The 15,994-nt window shown below is 39.9% G+C and overlaps 1 protein-coding gene across 8 annotated transcripts in view; it reads left to right on the top strand.

Moving 5' to 3' along the window:
• Window positions 1-15,994, top strand: part of LOC137627682 (zinc finger protein 160-like) — a 130,647-nt gene that overhangs the window by 22,557 nt on the left and 92,096 nt on the right. For all 8 annotated transcript variants that reach the window (XM_068358890.1, XM_068358892.1, XM_068358889.1 and 5 more), the window contains exons 3-5: window positions 3,580-3,812; window positions 6,591-6,707; window positions 10,475-10,605. In XM_068358890.1, coding sequence (XP_068214991.1) covers window positions 3,580-3,812; window positions 6,591-6,707; window positions 10,475-10,605 — 481 coding nt within the window. The remainder of the gene's footprint in view (window positions 1-3,579; window positions 3,813-6,590; window positions 6,708-10,474; window positions 10,606-15,994) is intronic.

Below are 15,994 nucleotides of genomic sequence, written 5' to 3'. Positions count from 1 at the left end.
ATCATCCTATCGTCAAGGGTCATCAAAACATCTTACCTTTCAGAAGGAAATAAGAAAGAGGTTGGCGAAGGACTCTTTGCAGGAGGTAGAAGACGGGCTGCCCAGCTTCTTGAAGACGATTCTTTCTTTTGAAGATTTTTGGAGCCTGGATGTCAGTCTTTAATCTCTGCCCTGAACATGTTTGTCCACCAGACCATGTTCAGGATGGAAACACCAGCTACACTTGTCAAGGTGATAAGACCAGGGGACTTGATGATAACGTTGAACCTTAGGGACGCTCATTTCCAGATACCAGTTCTCCCATCGTCCAGGAAGTACCTTCGAGTATAGTCGACGGTAAGGTTTTCCAGTTCAAGGTCCTCTGTTTCGGTCTGTTGACAGCTCCAGAGGTCTTTGCTAGGATGTTTGAGCTAGTATCTTTCTGGGGCCAATGGAATCGGGTTGTTTCGCTACTTGGATGACTAGATGATTCTTGCAGAATCAACAGTAAGACTGCTAGTCCTTCAAAACAAGCTTCTTAACCTATATCAATCGAGAGGTCTGCCCTCATCCCTACTCCTGAGTTTATTTGGGGATGGAATTATATACCATAAAAGGAAGACTTTCCATCACAGGATAGGATATCGTGCTTGTAAGAGGTAGCTCCCCCTTCCTGTGTCGTCATGTCCATCAGCTCATCTTTGCCAGATTCCTCTGCCATCTGACATCTCTGGAACGGTTAATTCCTTCAATGGCAGCGGAAGTCGTCATTTTCTCAATATCTAGACGATCTTCTATCTTTGGTGAGCAAGTGCCAAATGGTGGTTTGAGGAGTTAAACCTTCGAATGGGAAGTCAGATCTCGATTTCTCCTCTGGAGTTTCATCTGTTTACAGATGCCTCCAAGGAATGATGGGGAGCTCACTTATGTCATTATATGATGTCAGGGAATTGGCCAGAGCAAGACAGATAAGTTCACATCAATATACTGAAGTTGAAGGCAGCCTGACTGGCCCTTCAAGGATTTTACCCTCTTTTCAAAGGATACTCGGTGATGTTGATGAGCGACAATGCCTTCATAGTGTCCTATATCTGCAAGCAGGGAGAAACAATGTCCCGTCAACTATGTTAGCTAACAGTGAGGACTTTCGATTTGTTATCCCTCACACCCTGGTTCATTCAGGGAAAGAAGAACGTGGTAGTAAATAACTTGCAGCAGAATGGTCTTTATTCTTCGGATAGCGACAGAGATCCTGACTTCATGGGGTTCCCCTTCAGTGACCTTTTTGTGACAGCTTTGAACAACAAGCTTCCGATCTACTGCCCATCAGTACCAGATCTAGCGGTGACATTCAAGGACAACCTCAATGCCTATGCTTTTCCTCCATTCTGCCTTCTAAGAATGGTTCTGAACAAAGTCCAAACATTTCAGAACATGTACATGAAACTCATAGCACTGAAGAGGCTGCTCATGGTGTGGTACATGAATATACTGCTTCTTTTGCCAGAGACCCCAAGAGAATGTCCTCACCTTCCTCAGCTTCCACGTCAACCATACATCAGAATTTACCTTGGGCCAGGGAAGTTCCTACAGCTTCATGCATGGAAGTTATTCAGCATCTCTCAAAGACAGGCTTTTCTCAAGACAGCACATCAGGTGTCTGGATACTTCCCATAAATCCTCGACAGCTGTCTATCAGGCCTAATAGGCTATCTTCTGTGATTAGTGTCATAAGAGGGATGTCTCTCCCTTCTGAGTCTCTGTTCCATTAATTACAGTCTTTTTTTTTTTTTTATCTCCACAAGGAGCAACTGCTCAATTTTTTCAAAAGGGTACTGTTTGGCCTTGAGTCAAGTTTTTAGACTTAAAGAAGTAGGCATTTTTCTGTGAAGGAACTTTCATGTTCATATGGAGCTTTGAGCAGGCCTGCCCTCCAGTTGAAGCGAGTCCATTTTCCTGGAACATCGTCAAAGTCTTGCATTCCTTGAAGAGGGCACCCTACAAATCGTTAAGGCGAGGCGCTGACAGGAATCTTACCTTATTCCTTGAAGAGGGCACCCTACAAATCGTTAAGGCGAGGCGCTGACAGGAATCTTACCTTATTCCTTGAAGAGGGCACCCTACAAATCGTTAAGGCGAGGCGCTGACAGGAATCTTACCTTGAAAATGGTGTTCCTGCTCACTTAGCCTCGGCAAAGAGTGTCGGTAAACTTCATGGACTCTCATTAGACATCACCCATTTAACGGGATGGAGGTTTATTGCCAAAACCCAGAATCTATCGTCTAGCTACCCACAATTTATATCCCCCACAATTTATATCTTTTCAGGTTTTAAGTCTGAGAGGTAACTGAGGATCCTGAGCAGCTGTTACTTTGTCCTGTAAGGGTATTGTGAGCCTACCTTAAGCATACCAGGTTGGCCATACCTTGCCTACAACACTTTAGAACAGCACAGAGAAAAAAAAAAGCACCATTTCCTTCTGATTAAGGGAAGTTATCTCACAATCTCTTTCATCCCCATCTGTGAGTCGGGTATAAGTTTAAGCCTATGATATTAGAGGAATTATTATCTGACTGGCCTTTAATTACAAATACTCTGTGGCATAGGTGTTCAGAAATGACTGTCTTTTCTCAAGCCCATTACCTGCAGAATGTGACTCAGGTCCATGAACAAGTTCACTTTGGGACCTGTAGTAGCTGCTCAGCAGGGGGTTTAGCTATTTCAGCTCCTCTTACAGGACAAGTGACTTTAGGTTGAAGGCCAAGGTTATGGATAAGTCTGGAATGAAAACCACGAATGACTGGCCTCAATTTTTTCAATCTTCCCTTCTCTTTGGAAGCTTCGCCAGCTGAACTCAGCCTCAAGTTTGTGTAAAATCAGATTGCTTTCACCTACCGTGTATGTAAACACGAGAGATTTTCCCCCCACACACCGTATGAGGGGGAGTGTGATCTATCTAAGGAAATCTATTAGTCCATAATTTGGTTGTATTCACATCAGCTTTGGACAAGCCCTTTACTTTTGCCAAGTTTACAACAGGTGCTTTTAGCTGCAAGTCGTGATCCTCCTCAAGCATGTTTATGGTTCACTAGGGGTAAGGACTCTAGCTCTACCATTATATATGAGTCCTTAGATCTTAGGTAGAATTTCAGCCATTTGTAATGGTGACTTCCACCTACCTAATAGTAAGTCTCTTGTAGTATAGGATGATGGTTTATATTAGTCTAGGAACAAATGACAAATTTTTAAAGTAATTTGTATTTTTCCTAACTGCAAACTTGAGTCCTTAACTCAAACTTTCCTGCCAACAACAACTCTCAATCAAGTCCTTTCTGTAGTCAAAGTGAGTAGCTATGAGCAGGTGCCACCCTGCTGTTGACAGATAGTTTACACTTAGTAAAAAGTTTTACCTACCATGTTCCAACTTTGCTGTTGTTATTCTCCTATAGTAAAGGACTTAGGTTTGTATAGTTAGGGAAAATAGAAAGTATTGAAAAAATTGTCATATTTCTGCCAAGGTCTATTGAAATGTGTGGGTTTCATAATTTATTGTTTTGCAGTTGGTTTCTAAAGGTAATTATTTTTTTCACTTTGCGAAGGTGGTCGAGTACCTAAGGAAGCAAAGAGGGACATTTCGTGTACCGGAGACTCTAGTAGCGTGCTAGCACTTCGTAGACTTGTTCCAGAAGATTGGAGTTCGTTACCTATAATTATTAAGGAAGAAGAAGAAGAAGAAGAGGACGCTTTGACAAAGACAAGAGGTCAGGTAGTGGATCGTGGAACTGATTGGTCAGGAGATGTTTTTCAAGAACCTCAGGGAATATCATCTCAGGTAGGTTACCCTTATTAGTAAGAAAGAAATATTTATCACTAAGTTAGTTTTTCATGTAATTAGATGTCAGATGAGTTGTTTCCACTAATCTCTTCACTGTGGACACTTCTTTATTTTACCTTAGAATCAAACCTTCATCTGTACCTATTCTCCAGGATTTTATGGGACTTCTGCTGATTAGTCAGAGTTTTTCATGTCCACCCCCTTTTTCCTTGATTTCTCCCCCTTTTTCCTTGATTTCTCCCCCTTTTTCCTTGATTTCTCCCCCTTTTTCCTTGATTTCTCCCCCCTTTTCCTTGATTTCTCTCCCTTTTTCCTTGATTTCTCCCCTTTTCACTATGTGATAGGCCATATCTTTCTTTGAAATCTCAGTTGATTTTATACCTGCTAAACATAGTCTTTTAGCTAATAAAATTGCAATGGTATCCTCCCAATCCCCTGCATTTTTCAGTCACACCTCCAGAATCTCCTCCCCCTTTTTTTTATAAATGCCCCAGATAGAGGTGTTCTTTCCACTATAGCTTAATTGTCCTGCTTTATCTCACTAAAGTGATCAAACTCATCCTTTATAAATACTTGCAATTGAAAATACCATACAATGAAGTATTAGTAACTTGTTTACAATTTTTGATGTCATATGTGAATGCAAATGATTTTGAACTAGGTATAATCATTGCCAGGTGATTTCAATAGCGAACTATGGTTTCAAGTACAGCAACCTCCCTTTTTTCTGCTGTAATACATTCAAAGGGATGTGGTCAACATTGACATATGAATGTGATAGTAGAATATTTTGCCAGTTTTAAGCTACCCCCAAACCCCCTAGACATAACCTAAAAGTTGTCATAGCCTATCATATACAATCAAACTTAGAGAAATAAAACTTATTCAAACCACAATTGCAATGGCAGTATAGTAATTTGGTATAAAATAAAGAGAAATGACCAAGCAGTATTCTACTGGAAATACACCCATAATTACGGCACTTGAAAAACAAAAGGGCTCAAATATTTGAAACCTTAGTCATGATACACATTCAGTACTGTGTCTCACAATTAAAACTTAATGTATCATCAATTAAAAACAATCCCATGATACAGTGCTGTCAACCCTTTCCATTTCTCATGGTCATTATTTTATCTTGTACATTACTATATACATGTCTAAGCTGATGTAAATGTAAACAAGATAAGCATTTATATATGACCACATATAGTGCCATCTCCATGTTTGTTAATTGTTTAGAAAGTATTATGCTGTCTTGTCAACAGAAGTGTTCACTGTACTACATAATACTGTACAGGACATTACTTCATTGAAACAAGGCACAGTATTCCTAAAAAGATATTTTTCTCAATGCATATTAAAGCCCCTAACTATCCATCTATCATTCTCTTATGCGTATGTCTCTTAGTATGGCGCCATAAGAAATAAATTTAAATACATGCTAGTTGGTACTGAAAAACACACATTCACAAAATTTGAAGTAATTTGTATTTTTCTTAACAATACATGTTCCAGTCCTTTAATAGTAGTATATTTTCAGTGTAACCTAACTTGTGTGGTACAATTTATAATAAATTTTTTTCCTTTTAATGTCATGATTATTTATTTACACTTAATTGTATTGTATGTATGAATGCACAATGATACTACGTATTTTAAACACATTAACGATATATTTTTCTTTCATTTCAGTAAATGAATAACTGATTGTAACATGTTTTTTCCTTTTAATATCATGATTATTTATTTACTTTTAATTTACTATAATTATAAGTGAATTTTTGAATTTAAAAACACAATGAACAGTACTGTAGTGTGTGTATGTACATTATATACATATGCACAATGCTAATACATATATCAAAACATTAGCAATATATTATTCATTTCGGTAAATAAATAACATTTAGAAATTTTTTTACTGAACAGTTGAACTTTATTCAGTCTAGAAAGTAAGTTCACATACATATTAACATCAGTGAATCTTGATTGTATTTCAACAAAATAGCTTAAAAATACGAGTGTGTAAAAAAGCATGTAAGTTATTTATTGAAGTATCACCAATAAATATTAAGTTTTTTATTGAACAATAGAATAGTTACCTTTTAACAATATGCGCGAGTTGAAAAAAACGGTTTGGTTATACAGGATAGGAAACGTACCTCTATACAGTAAGGGTAACTTTAATAAAAGTACAGTACTGTAGTTTATATTTTGAATATGTACTGTATTGTACTTTATGTATTGTATTTTCTATTTATTATTGCATTATGTTCTAATAACTACTTTATTTACAGGTATTGACAGTTAGGGTTGGTATACTGAAGGATTCATATGTATTTGGCTGTATTTCATTATGGTTATGGTTATAGCTTTTTTTTTTTTTGTAGGGCTTGGAACGAATTGGCAATTTACAGAAAAAAAATCACGATACGAAAGCCACTCCTGAACCAATTAATTTTGTATCTAGAGGCAGGCAATATTGTACATATAGTTTTGAAAGTTTAGACATATTGTTTAATAAATTTGATCCTTCAGCTACCTTCTCTAAGCTCTTTGAAGATGGGCTTTTTTAAAGTAAATGTTACAGCAAAAATTTTATAGCTGTTCATTTATCCAGATTCCAGTGTACATGTATGATATAACAAAGTTATTATATATTAACCAAAACTATGGATTTATGAAAATGCAAATGCACTGTACTATATTGTAGTTACCATATTAAAAGAATATGTTATTAAGACTTTTATAGAAGGTTCTTCTTATTTTCAGTTGTATGTTGCTTGTAATAGATCTGCAAATAGATCGTCATCTTTTGACTGTGAGACACAGACGTATTATTTTGTGGAAAATGCTCAGGTTGGAAGGGAGGAGTCTTCAAAAGACAAGGTGATTTGGCAGAATTATTCTGTTGAGTCATGAACTCTTGATAATTGTTCTAATATTAGTTTTTGTTGTAATATGGTAATTAGGATCTAAAGCTTTACAAGAATTTAATCTTTTGCCAAAGCCATAGTAACTAAAGAAATAGGGCTAATGTTTATAGAATTTCTAAGCTTATCAAATATGGGTTTAAACATCCCTATATTTGCCCTAATAACTATTAATTTTAAAGATTAACATTGAATACAGAAGTAGTAATATACATTTGTGTTTGAAATTAAATTCAAATAGTTGTAAATCTTGCTCAGTATTCAGTTATTAGCTCCTACATAAGTACAAACCCCTGTCCTTTAATAACAGTATGCTATTGAAGCTGGATATGACTATTAAAACGGTATTGAGCTGGCAGTAGTTACAACGGGGTGTTGGGTAAATGCCACCAATCTGAAAGGCTACTGAATCTCACTTTTCAGCGGGTGGATAGTACAGATGTATCTTTGGTGCCCTTTTGTTTTTATTTTAGATAATTGTGTAAGCAGATTGCCGTCGGTGTATGATATTTAGATGGCAGTACTTATTTCCAGTGGTATCCCGATAACTGTTGCTGTGGCAGTTTTCTTTGCAAACCTGCTGATATCCACATTCTTGTTCATATTAGACAGTATTCCTTTTTGTTGTTTATTCCCTCGCTTGTGTGGCTTGGTGACGAATACAACACCATATTCCTTAGGAGTTAGGTAATTCATAGACATTGATGTGCTCCAACAGAGGAAAAATGTTTTGCATTCACTGAGTGTGAAGCAGATTTCCTTCAGTGTCTTCCTGTTCTGCGGAAGGCATTAAGGACATAACATCTGGTTTTGCTAATTTTTCATGCAGATCCTGTGACCTTTGCTCCATAGGAGCATCATCTGCCCGAACGACACTTAGTAGGAGGATTTGAAGTTCCTCCTTTACTTCTGCCTCAGCTTCATCTCCTCACACTTCCAGTTATGATAGAAAGGCTCCACACTTTTTTCCCCTATTGGAAGAATGAGTCCAAAGAGTGGTCTACAAGAGATGTGAACATTTAATTCCTACCATTTTTCTGCCCAATAGTGAGACAGTGATGCTTCAAGAGTCCCCTTGACTCCTTTCAACAAAGATAATGAATGGGACACCATCAACAGACGACCCGTGCACTTATTCTTACAAGAGCCTGGCTACAACCTGTATTCTTTACTCATGAAAATGAGTACTTGCAATCCCTTTAGGAATAAAAGGTCCTGTCCTCCTTTTCCCCTCCAGGATGATTTCTCTCACTTTTGGGAGAGAGATAGAGAAGCACTGCATGCCAAGAATTGTATCTTTGGGAACAGACACCAGTCTACGCAGTTTGGACACCAATATGTTCTTATAATAGGGTACTTAGTGGGAAATTTCCCATCAAGTTTAAGTATCGATATGAGGTAGTATTGCTCACAAAAAGAGCACACGCACTGCTTCTTTTCCACCAGTGTTTAGTTTTGAACAGAATGCAGTGCCCTCAATAATGTGCTGCTCTTCTCACAAAGAAGGAAACTTCTTCTAAGATTTCTGATCAACGTAGCTTTTGTAACTGTCTTTCTCAGAATTGAGTGAATTTCCTATTGTAATTTTCACTTTGAAATAGGCATTCTGTGTGTTGGTAATTGTATATGATCAGTCTTATTTTAAATAAATGTAATACATGATTTTCAGCAGAAAATGAAGTGTCCTTCAATACTTGTTCATTTTTTTCAATAGCAGAATAGGTGCGTTAGCACAATCTCCAAACACTCCACGGTAGAAGTCTTAAGTCTCATTTTCCCTTCCGAGTATATGATCCAGTTCCACAGTACCTCTGGTAGTGTATTTAATCTCTTAAAATGGAATGACTAATTCATAGACTATTCATAGAAGGACCAAATATGGCTGTTGGTTTCTTAAGAGGGTGCTTTTTCCTTCATCTTTTTCATTATCTTCATCTTTGATTTTCATTTTCAAAACCATCACACTCTAATTTTCATAGTAATGTTGATATGAATCATATGATATTGGTTTAATCTTTATTCCTTTTTAATGTTTATTCTGTATTCCTGTTTCTTTTCCGTTATTGGGCAGCTTTCCTTTTTGGGATAGGGTTTTTAGCATTTTGCTTTTACAGTTACTTGTAGTGATGATAATTTTTGGTGTGATTTTCCAAACCCATCAGAAATATTCTGTCTTATGATTTATATAAAACTTCTTATACAAATTATAATTAATTGTCTAAACTGGTGCTTTAATTTTTGCTAGTTTCAACAAGTAACATATCATAGACATAAACAATTCATTAGCCTGTAATGGAATGCATGATTTTTCTATGCTAATAGTTCTTTGTTACTTTTATAATTTTGGGGCATTTTAACTACAGCTACTAGTAAGATTTTTTTTCTCATATGAATTGGTTTTTAGATAAACTTCTCTACCACTACAATGTAACAAGAATATGTAAAAGATTTGATAGTTGCAGTGGTACGTTCCCATTTAGCACCAAAGGCTCATCAAGGATTCTCCATCGGTTCATTTTGGGATAAAGATGAGATCTAAAACATATAGAACACACTTTTCTTGATTTCAAGATCCACCATGGCGTATAAGCCCCAGGGGTTGGATAGGGATGCCAGTGCACCTCAACTAGTGCATCATAGGTATTACAGTACTTAAAAAGTCTTTGCAGAATCCTTTTAATCCTTAGCTGCACTCACTTTTTAGCTTATATGCTTTACCCGTTTCTTCATTCTTCCATCTATCTTGCAGTCCAACCTCTTAACATTTACTTCATACTTTAGGTGAGACCACCTAGACCCCAGTGCCAGGCTTTAAAGCCAAAATTCATAAATTAAATCCAAAGCATACAGAAAATGCACTCCTTATAGCTTAGCAGGTTTTAGCAGTTCCGTGACTCTTAGTTCCGCCTGTCTTCTAGTAACACCGTTGGTCCTCATAACCCTATTAATCATTTGATCAAGTGGTTGATAATTTTAAAACTGCAGATTCTGTTGCTATCTCCTGTTATACTACATTTGAGGAATGTTTTCCACCGAGCGGTACAGTAGTATTGAATCCCATGACTCCGCTAGCACCAAGACTGCTAGCTGTTCATGTGGCTCATTTCTATGTGTGTGCCTGACTTGTCAAGAATCGTCACTCATCTGGCTCAAGCTTTTCATGTTTCTTACCTGTACAACAACCATACTTCTACATTTATTCAGCACTTCTATTAGAAAGTCATTGTCTAAATATGTAGTAGATAGTTATAGCCAGTATAAATTATTTTTCAATGGGATTAGTGTCTCCTTCAGTCAGTCATGCAGCAAAATATATAAAAATATTTGTGCTAAGATAAATTTTTCCAATATTCATTCAACTTTCCTATCCCAAAGTTGTTAATGTGTAGTACTAAGTTTTGGTAGTATAATATTGTAACTTTTAAAAGTCACAATGCAAGCTTCAGTTTTTGCACTGTTCTTGAAATTGGTTGTATAGAACTGTGCTTCATGTTGATGGTGTTGAGATTATGAAACTTGCATAGCCATCTGAGTAATCCAAGCTGGCAGTTTAAGGAAATATATTGGTTGTATGAATAAGTTTACTTTTCTTTTATTCTTAATATTTAGAATGGGAAAAGATGTAGACAAAGAAGAAGTGTGCATAATTATGCAAGTTTTGGTTATTCTTCAAGGGAGTTTTCTAGTGGGTGTGTTAACATTGTATAAATTCTTAATTTTCAGGGTCTAGTCAGAAAGTGCTGTGTGATAGGTTGTAAACATCAATCGGAAGAGGATTCGTCTATTTCCTACTATGACCTTCCTTCAAGCAAAGCAGAAAGATCAACTTGGGCAAACATTCTTGGATTAAATTTGTAAGTTTTCCTATTCTTTTTCACTTATGGTTACAGCATTTTGTACCCTTTACAATATATTTTTAACCCCATTCTTTCTGGATTCCTATTGAAACGTCAACATTGCATCCAGTGCCAAACTAAATTTCTCGGCAACAAAATGCAGTATGTACATATCTATAGTCTCAAAAAATTTTATATGGGTAGATATATGTCTGTATGAACGTATGTTTTTCAATATTAAACTTAGCCGGTGATCATATAGCTGCAACTCTGTTGCTCGACAGAAAAACCTACGGTCAAAATACGCCAGCGATCGCTATGCAGGTGGGGGTGTACATCAACAGCGCCATCTGTCGAGCAGGTACTTAGTACTCCAAGTAAACAAAGAACCAATTTTCTCTCTGTCGGGCTACTGACAAGACCTACTAATACGCTGTTACTAACTGGATTTGTTTTCACAACTATTTGGTGAAGTACACTATTCTAGTTTTGAGCTTTCGCTATGCAGGGGTTTTATCTTCATCTCAAAACTTGAACTCGTTTTGGATAGATTTAATTATGGTGACTAAGAGAGTATGGACTCTCTTTCACTTTTAAATGGCCGACCCTTCCCTTAGACGGAAGTGTGTTTAGGTTTTTAGTAATTTTGCTTAACACGTTATAGATCTATATATTTTATATCTCTCCGCCTTTATTAGGCCTCTTCGATTAACTTTCCATTTATTATAAACATATAAAAATAAATTTTTATGTTTTGTTTATATGCGACCTTTCCTGATAGTAGGCGGTCCTAACTTGGAACCGAAGTTAATCAACGTTGAGCCCGTTATATCGTATTTAGCCTTTAAAGAATTTAAAACTTTTTAAATTTAATGTTTTATGAAAGAATTTCTTTGATAGTCTTCGTACTGTTTTCAAAGATGAACTAACGTTTAGTTTTTTAGACTACGCAGTTGTTGACGTTCAAGACGTTCAACATGCGCTCTATCGTTACGATAGAGAGAGAGTGTATCACGGTTTCACTTTGCAGTAAGAGTAAATCGATTCTGACGTTTCGTTCATTCTTTCTTAGCTTAAATGGTTTAAATTCTAAATTAAAGGAACTTTTTATTTGGAAAACCTTTCAGTTTTTTCCTTTAGCCAAATAACATGTTTTTTTGACGATATATAATTGGGCTCTTCTCTCAGGAGCGAAATCAAGAGAGAAAGAGAGAGAGATAGAGACGGAGGGAGAGAAAGGAGAAAAAACGTTCCGTTCAAGCGGGTAACGTTGTTCTCTTGTTACTCTCCTCCCTAGTCGCTGTACGGGGAAGAAGGTAAAACGTTTCTAGGGTTTTATTCTTGTCCCCAGGCTATGTGCGGTGAGAGATTGTAAACATAGTTTATTTGAACTAGTGTTTAGTCTCTTTCCCAGCCACTGAATTCTTTATCTTTATATATGTTTTCTGTTTTTGCTAGTATTAATGAGCTACATTATACGACTGTTTTCGCAATTACTACCTTTTAATGAAGGGTAGAATTGCGTGTTTCAGGTAGAAATCAGTAAAAGTTTCGATTTCAGTGAAATAAGTGCAAAACAGAAAATCGAAGTGATAAAGTGATATGCGCAAAGTGTTACAGTGTTGCGTCCGAGGGTTCGTCTGTTCGTGCCTGTCGTTCACCTAGTCCGGGACCTCTTGCAAGCTCCCAAGCCCAGGGGAGAAGTAATGTCGAACGACTTATCGGTTCGTCAGGCCTTGATCAACGAACAGACGTTTCCCTCCGTGGTTTCGGGCGTATCTACCAAGATCGCCCCACCCACACAAAGACGAGAGAGCCCATTTACTTCTCGTCTGCGGAAGAGGTTTCTCGTAAGAAACCATGGACCAAGGTCTCGCAGCTTATTAAGCGCAAGTCGGTCCCTTCCGCGCAAGTCCAACGGCCCAGTTGTAGCCACTGGGTCAGTTCGGACTCGCTGCAGTCTTCCGACGACTGCTCACCTCCTAAGAGAGGCAAAGCGGTACCGCAACAGGCAGTAACACCGTCTGTTGCCGCACCTGCTACTGTAGACCCTAAGTGGTCTTTGCTGCAGACCATGCAGACACAGTTAACATCTTTAATGCAGGACTTTCGTGCGAAGAAGGTTGACGCTGCACCCGTTAGCCTACAACCAACCACGGTTGTGCGTTCAGTTGACGCTGAAGCTACCTTCTCCCGCACTCCAGCTGTGAGAGTCCCGCCACCCATGCGCAGTGTACCCTGCCAGCCGCATGTTGACGTTCAGCGACGCACGGAACCCTCCGTTGACGTTCGCGAGTTACAACAACAACCTAAGTTGTTTTGTTTTGACGCGGTGCGTCAACCTCCGCATTCTAGAGTTGTTTTGACTGCTCAGTATAGACAGTCAAAGCAGTCTCGAGTGAACACTGTATGTCCTCACGCACCTGTTGTGGTTGACAGTTCAGTTGTTGACAGTTCACAGACTGTCAAGCAGTTACATGACGTTGCCTTCTGGTCTGCTACTAATGCACCAGTGCTGTATGTCCTCACGCACCTGTTGTGGTTGACAGTTCAGTTGTTGACAGTTCACAGACTGTCAAGCAGTTACATGACGTTGCCTTCTGGTCTGCTACCTATGCACCAGTGAGAGACTCACTGAGATAACCTAGCTTTTATCGGACAAGGTTCCTGTAGATGAGAAAGTGCTTTTCTCCCTCCTACTGATATTCCTTTGAGGACTCTGTCATTTGGAGAGGAGCCTTAAGCTGCTTAGCCTCCTATGGACTTTAATTAAATCATGATGATTTTTTAAGGATCTTCGTCCGGATCTTGTAACTGCTGCTCCTCGTTCGCCTAAACGTCAGAACTTACACTAGGCCTAGCTACTTCGAAGCCGTTGTTGTTAAGCTAGTGCTCTCTCGCTCTCCTAGAGAGCGGTACGTTGGCTAGGCGACTGGTTTTTGCACCAGGAGGAGTTTTAGGGATACAGCCTTTGATTTCCCTTCTTTTAAACTGGCTTATAGAGCGAGAGTCTATAGGACACGAGAGAAGTTCTCGGCTTGGGAGTTCATGCCTCTGCCCAGATAGACTTCTCAATTCTGGTAGACTCGCCCTGGCGCCTAGCCAGGAGACGCTCCAAGTTGTTTACAGGTCAACTTCTCAACTTTTGTCGAGCCTTTGAAGTTTTGCTGTACTATTATGTCACACATAACAAGGCTTCCAGGGATGGTAAATGGTTCCGCCTCAGTCGCTAACCCCGTCTGTTGCCACACCTGCTCCCGTAGACCCTAAATGGGCTTTGCTGCAAGACATGCAGTCCAAGCTTGTGTCCTTGATAGAGGACTTAAATGCGGAGAAGAACCTTCTGGCCAACAACCTTCCAACCGGTTGGTTGTGCGCCCTGTTGACGCTGAGGTATCCTACTCGCGTCTGCCAGTTGAGGTGGTTCCTCCACCGATGCGACCCAGTGTGGGTTGCCAGTCGCACGTTGACGTTAAGCGACGCTCGGAGGTGGTTGTTGACATTCAGTGTGTCACTAGGAAGACGTTCAACAACCAGCAGAGGTGACTTGTTGTGAAGCAGTGCGTCAACCTCAGCAACCCGGTAGGGTGTTGACTGCACAACCCAGACAGTCTAGACAGTTTCGGGTTGACGCTGTACTTCCTCGCGCACCCATGGTTGTTGACAGTTCACAGACTGTGCAGCAGTGCCATGATATTGCGTCCGGCTCCGTCACGCATCCACCAGTGCGACCGGATTCAGCGAGTCAGACGTTGCCCACTCCGTTGCCGTTTCCTCATCAGTTTCGGATGAGGAACCCTCTGATGAGGACGTTGCTGAACAAGACGATCAACCCCCAGCCCCGCTATCCATCCAGAAGATGCAGAAGAAGGAACGCTGCCCAGTCAGGCTGTGGATGAGTCTGGTAGGGACACTGTCATCCGTGGATCAATTTGTGTCACTAGGAAGACTACACCTCCGTCCTCTTCTATACCATCTAGCTTTTCACTGGAAAAAGGACAAGACGCTAGAAGCGGTCTCGATCCCGGTTTCCGGAAAGATAAAGTCTTGTTTGACTTGGTGAAAGGACTATATCAACCTTAGAGAGGGTCTTCCCCTGACTGTTCAGACTCCCAACCACGTTCTCTTCTCGGACGCATCGGACGTAGGCTGGGGTGCGACATTAGACGGTAGGGAATGCTCGGGATTATGGAACTCGAGTCAAAGGACAATGCATTTCAACTGCAAGGAGCTACTGGCAGTACGTCTGACCTGGAAAGCTTCAGGTCTCTCCTTCAAGGCAAAGTGGTGGAGGTGAACTCGGACAACACCACGGCTTTGGCGTACATCTCCAAGCAAGGAGGGACCTACTCTTTGACATTGTACGAGATCGCAAGGGACCTCCTCACCTGGTCAAAAGGTCTAGACATTTCACTAGTAACGAGGTTCATCCAAGGCAACTTGAATGTCATGGCAGATTGTCTCAGTCGGAAGGGACAAATAATTCCAACAGAATGGACCCTCCACAAGGATGTATGCAAGAGACTTTGGGCCACCTGGGGCCAGCCAACCATAGATCTCTTCGCAACCTCGATGACCAAGAGGCTCCCAATATTTTGCTCACCAATCCCGGACCCAGCAGCAGTTCATATAGATGCCTTTCTACTAGATTGGTCACATCTAGATCTATATGCATTCCCTCCGTTCAAGATTGTCAACAAGGTACTGCAGAAGTTCGCCTCTCACGAAGGGACAAGGTTGACGCTAGTTGCTTCCCTCTGGCCCGCGAGAGAATGGCTCACCGAGGTACTTCGATGGCAAGTAGACGTTCCCAGAACACTTCCCCTAAGGGTGGACCTTCTACGTCAGCCACGCGTAAAGAAGGTACACCAAGGCCTCCACGCTCTTCGTCTGACTGCTTTCAGACTATCGAAAGACTCTCGAGAGCTAGAGGCTTTTCGAAGGAGGCAACCAGAGCGATTGCTAGAGCAAGGAGAACATCCACCCTTAGAGTCTACCAATCGAAGTGGGAAATCTTCCGAAACTGGTGCAAGTCAGTATCCGTATCCTCGACCAGTACCTCTGTAACTCAAATAGCTGACTTTCTCTTATATCTGAGGAAAGAACGATCTCTTTCAGCTCCCACTATCAAGGGTTACAGAAGCATGTTGGCATCAGTCTTCCGTCACAGAGGCTTAGATCTTTCCAACAATAAAGATCTACAGGACCTCCTTAAGTCTTTTGAGACCACGAAGGAGCGTCGTTTGGTTACACCTGGTTGGAATTTAGACGTGGTACTAAGATTCCTTATGTCAGACAGGTTCGAACCGCTACAATCAGCCTCCCTGAAAGATCTCACCTTTAAGACTTTTCCTGATATGCTTAGCCACAGCTAAAAGAGTCAGTGAGATTCATGCCTTCAGCAAGA

This window comes from Palaemon carinicauda, chromosome 35 (genome assembly GCF_036898095.1).
Source record: "Palaemon carinicauda isolate YSFRI2023 chromosome 35, ASM3689809v2, whole genome shotgun sequence".
NCBI lineage: Eukaryota > Metazoa > Arthropoda > Malacostraca > Decapoda > Palaemonidae > Palaemon > Palaemon carinicauda.
The sequence above is the reverse complement of the archived record's forward strand: the minus strand, read 5'-3'. Positions and strand labels throughout refer to the sequence as shown.